General features: G+C 35.3%; 1 protein-coding gene across 1 annotated transcript; it reads left to right on the forward strand.

Annotated features, from left to right (window-relative positions):
- The first annotated feature begins 1962 nt into the window (after positions 1–1962).
- Positions 1963–4859, forward strand: LOC134246301 (uncharacterized). Its single transcript, XM_062728626.1, has 2 exons — positions 1963–2818; positions 4819–4859. Exons 1-2 carry the CDS (start codon positions 1963–1965, stop codon positions 4857–4859), a joined length of 897 nt encoding a protein of 298 aa, XP_062584610.1.
- The last annotated feature ends 300 nt before the right edge of the window (positions 4860–5159 follow it).

Below are 5159 nucleotides of genomic sequence, written 5' to 3' on the forward strand. Positions count from 1 at the left end.
AATTTTTTCTTTCTTTTGATGGTTTTTTTAATTTTCTTTTTTGCTATTTTTACAACTTTGGTACCTGTACCTAGTAAATTTAATGTACTTTGTAAATAAAAAAAGTTTTTTGACAGGAACTATTTTTTTCAGGACATAGGAGGCTACTTCCTGGAGTGCATCGGACCTGTTTATAAACATGCTGAAAACACGTGGATTTGAGGGTAACCCTGTTTGCAGATGGAAAAAGTCAGAAAATGCCGTGTGGGTACCCTGTTTTTTGGACTCTATCACACCGGTAATTATTTTCACTATATGTTTCTATATAGGAAAAAAATTCTTTAAAAATCAGGAAAAATTATTCATGAAAAAATACTTAGCAGAAATTGTTAAACATTACCTCTCTCATTGGCCGAGTCCAAAAAACAGGGTACCCACACGGCATTTTCTGACTTTTTCCATCTGCAAACAGGGTTACCCTCAAATCCACGTGTTTTCAGCATGTTTATAAACAGGTCCGATGCACCCCAGGAAGTAGCCTCCTATGTCCTGAAAAAAATAGTTCCTGTCAAAAAACTCTTTTTATTTACAAAGTACATTAAATTTACTAGGCACAGGTACCAAAATTGTAAAAATAGCAAAAAAGAAAATTAAAAAAACCATCAAAAGAAAGAAAAAATTATTTTATATGTATGGACCTACATTTGACTAAGTTCATTTTGATTGGTCAATTACCGGTGTGATACCTTGAAGACAACTTTATTATCTTCAATTGCTCTCTAATTAGCACAGCAGGTGCCCTAATTAGTAATCAACAAAATGTCCGAAGCAGACAGTTATAGGGCTGAGAGAGCCGGAGAAATGGAGGATTTAATCCCCCTTGGGATTATCATGATTACTGACCAATTTCATGGTGAAATATGAGTTACAAGTGATGAGTTTCAAATCGTCATAACTTTGCTTTAAAACATGATATATATACAAGATTGGTATCATTAGATAGGGGAATAGCTAATTGTTCTTTTTTTATCATTTGTTTCATTTTGATTAATTGGTTAAAAATTTTGAATTGTTAATTAATGAAAAATTTAGGGTAGAGAAATCTTAACTTTTATGAAAAAATTCAATTTTTAAAATTATAATGGAATCTGTATCTGGTCAATTGGGTATCAAAATTTAGCTCATTAATTACTCTGCAGAGATTAACAAGACATTGGACTCCTTTGTGTTTGGTGATTAAGATAATGGTCTCTTTATCAGACTGGGGTTGTGTTCATTTCTGCTGTCTTCAAAGAAGAGGGGGGTCTCTTAAAAAGATCAAAAACTGGTTAAAACAAATAAATAAAACTAAGGCCTAATGTGAGTATATTGAAGTGAAAAATATTCACAAAATCATACTGCAATTTACTGAGTAGCTGTTCAATATAAGATAATATGGGGAAAGAAAGACTAAAATATCTGTCCAAATTTCAGTTCAAAAAAGGAAGAACACCACATAACAAAGGATCCAAGTGTCAAAAAAATGGGATTAAAAGAGCAGAAAAGCCTCTACCAGTTAGACTAAACAATGACAAGTTTGCACAGATGGTGACATTCACTAACAATGACCAGACCATGCAAATTTGTGATGCACAAGGAAAGGACAGTGGTATGATGATTTTAAGACCAAGAGGTAGAGAGGTACAAGCTATTGACAGTTATACTGATGAAGTACCAGGAAGTCCAGAATGTGAAACTTACAGACTTTTACACAATAAGAAGACATCTGAGCTGTGGAATTTCGCTTTTAGAGACCACAGAGAAAAACAACCAACCTGTAAGGGTTCTCTGGACTGGGACTACTCTCGAGAGCAGAAGCGGGGCCTTGTATGGATTTCCTCTCTACAGTGCTCCACCTGTGGCTACCAAAGTCACCATCAGAAGTTATACGAGGAAGTAACATCTACCCGACCAGGAAGGAGGGCTGCTCGGCTGAATGTAGCCATGTCCCTTGGGCGTATGGGTACCAGTCTGACTACCGAGGGGATGCGAGGAATGCTTCTGACAGCCAATATCCACCCAGCGTCAGCAAGCTCTATGCAAGACACTGCGAATAAAGTGGGGGAAAAAATTAGTTCTGTTAACCGAAGGAGTATGACCGATATAAGAAAATCTTTAAAAGAAAAAAACTCTGAATGTGGACTTCCTGTTAATTCATCAATTCGTGCGGAGGGGGATGCCAGATACAACAACTCGACATTTAGTGCACTGGGGAAAACACCATTCCAAGCAGGTACACAAGTGACTTATACTATGTGTGAAAATGTTACTAGTGAGAAAAAAATTATTTCAGTGTTTTGTGGAAATAAGTTATGCAAGAAGGGTGAATATTTGAGGGGGAAAGGCGAACAAGTTACCTGTCCCGGGCACACAGGATGCACTGCCAATCTTACACAACAGACAAACATTGGTAATGAAAAACAGTGGGCAGCTGAATGTATAGAAGAACTGAACAAGGATGAAGACCCTCTTACCATATCACACCTAACAACAGACGGAGACAGTGCGGCATCCCAGGGAGCATCCATAAAGCAGGGAAAAAACATCGAAAACCTGAAGGACCTGAGGCACTTCTTCGAGTCCCAGAGGAAGGAAACCAGCAAAGCCCCCTTCGGTGAGCGCATGTTTCCAGGCCGTACCAAAGCAGACAGAGAATCAGCTAAGAAACGATTCGCCCAGGACCTAAAAACCAGATGTCGATCAGAATATGAAAAAGCTCACAAGTATTTTGGTGGGGATATGCAAAAACTTACCAATGCCCTGTCCTATGCTGTTGATGCCATCATATCGTGCTATCGAGGTGAGTGTGGTAAACCGTGCCAGAGACATTCTTTCGCTTGTCGTGGTCTAAAAAGAAATCATTGGACTTCATCGGTGTTGCCAAAGGACTTTAAAATCAAAATGTCTGACAGTGATGAACAATTACTAAGAGACTGTATCAATTTGACATTAGGGCGAAAAAGTTTATCTAGAATTAAATTTCACACTACAACTCAAAAATGTGAATCTGTAAATAGGGCATATCTCAGATCAAATTCTAAGTGTATAACTTACAGTAGGAATTTTGAACCAAGAATTCATAGAGTTATTCATACTTTAAATAAGGGATGTGGCAATTCCACTGTAGAACTGTGTAAGGCTGTAGGGGCACCTGTTGTCAAGGGAAGTAAAGTAGCACATCTTCTGAAACAGCAACAAAATAGACAGAATTATTTTAGGCAGAGAGAAAGATCAATTTTGTACAAATGTAGAAGAAAATTTTACAAAAAACAAAGGTTTCAATTGTATGATGATAGGAAAGAAAAAAATTATTGTAAATCTCTCACAGATCCAAAATTACCAAAGAAATCTAAGAAACATGTAGATCATAGTTATCAAAGAAGTTAAGTTAAAAAAAAGTGTGTTGTATTTTGTGATTTACCTGTATACTTTTTAAAATATACAATCAGGGTATGGACCATGTCCTAAGCAATTTTTGGGGTATAAAAGTTTACATCTTTGTCTATTGTTATTTATTCGCTGTGGCTCATATGACAGGTGCTCTATTTTTATGCAATGTGTATTATGACAAAGGTGTGAAATGTGCATATTTCTTTGTAAAATGTTAAAATTTTGTGTATTGACTATGTATGAAAGTCTATGTACATATACTCTTGTTTTCCTCGCAGCCCCGGGCATTAAAACTGTTGTTTGTATGTATTTACATGCAGTATTGTTGTGATTGAAGATGCGGCATTGTGTATTATGTAATATTTGAGAATTCTGTAATAAAAATCGTTTTTGTTCCTCAAACCATGTGTTCTCAGTCACAGCAGCCATATTGAGAGGATAGAAAGGGAGAAAGTTCCAGAAAACAGGAAATAGTGAAATTTACAATTTCCTTCAAGGTATCACACCGGTAATTATTTTCACTATATGTTTCTATATAGGAAAAAAATTCTTTAAAAATCAGGAAAAATTATTCATGAAAAAATACTTAGCAGAAATTGTTAAACATTACCTCTCTCATTGGCCGAGTCCAAAAAACAGGGTACCCACACGGCATTTTCTGACTTTTTCCATCTGCAAACAGGGTTACCCTCAAATCCACGTGTTTTCAGCATGTTTATAAACAGGTCCGATGCACCCCAGGAAGTAGCCTCCTATGTCCTGAAAAAAAATAGTTCCTGTCAAAAAACTTTTTTTATTTACAAAGTACATTAAATTTACTAGGCACAGGTACCAAAGTTGTAAAAATAGCAAAAAAGAAAATTAAAAAAACCATCAAAAGAAAGAAAAAATTATTTTATATGTATGGACCTACATTTGACTAAGTTCATTTTGATTGGTCAATTACCGGTGTGATACCTTGAAGACAACTTTATTATCTTCAATTGCTCTCTAATTAGCACAGCAGGTGCCCTAATTAGTAATCAACAAAATGTCCGAAGCAGACAGTTATAGGGCTGAGAGAGCCGGAGAAATGGAGGATTTAATCCCCCTTGGGATTATCATGATTACTGACCAATTTCATGGTGAAATATGAGTTACAAGTGATGAGTTTCAAATCGTCATAACTTTGCTTTAAAACATGATATATATACAAGATTGGTATCATTAGATAGGGGAATAGCTAATTGTTCTTTTTTTATCATTTGTTTCATTTTGATTAATTGGTTAAAAATTTTGAATTGTTAATTAATGAAAAATTTAGGGTAGAGAAATCTTAACTTTTATGAAAAAATTCAATTTTTAAAATTATAATGGAATCTGTATCTGGTCAATTGGGTATCAAAATTTAGCTCATTAATTACTCTGCAGAGATTAACAAGACATTGGACTCCTTTGTGTTTGGTGATTAAGATAATGGTCTCTTTATCAGACTGGGGTTGTGTTCATTTCTGCTGTCTTCAAAGAAGAGGGGGGTCTCTTAAAAAGATCAAAAACTGGTTAAAACAAATAAATAAAACTAAGGCCTAAAGTGAGTATATTGAAGTGAAAAATATTCACAAAATCATACTGCAATTTACTGAGTAGCTGTTCAATATAAGATAATATGGGGAAAGAAAGACTAAAATATCTGTCCAAATTTCAGTTCAAAAAAGGAAGTACACCACATAACAAAGGATCCAAGTGTCAAAAAAATGGGATTAAAAGAGCAG

This window comes from Saccostrea cucullata, unplaced genomic scaffold, assembly GCF_032062105.1.
Source record: "Saccostrea cucullata isolate Sc308-1 unplaced genomic scaffold, CSIRO_AGI_Scuc_v1 ctg18585, whole genome shotgun sequence".
NCBI classification, from domain to species: Eukaryota; Metazoa; Mollusca; class Bivalvia; order Ostreida; family Ostreidae; genus Saccostrea; species Saccostrea cuccullata.

Coding starts and splice junctions, on each gene's coding strand:
- LOC134246301 (XM_062728626.1), top strand. CDS start 1,963: ATGTCCCTTGGGCGTATGGGTACCAGTCTGACTACCGAGGGGATGCGA. Junction 2,819..4,818: donor CATCATATCGTGCTATCGAG/GTGAGTGTGGTA, acceptor ATTACTCTGCAG/AGATTAACAAGACATTGGAC.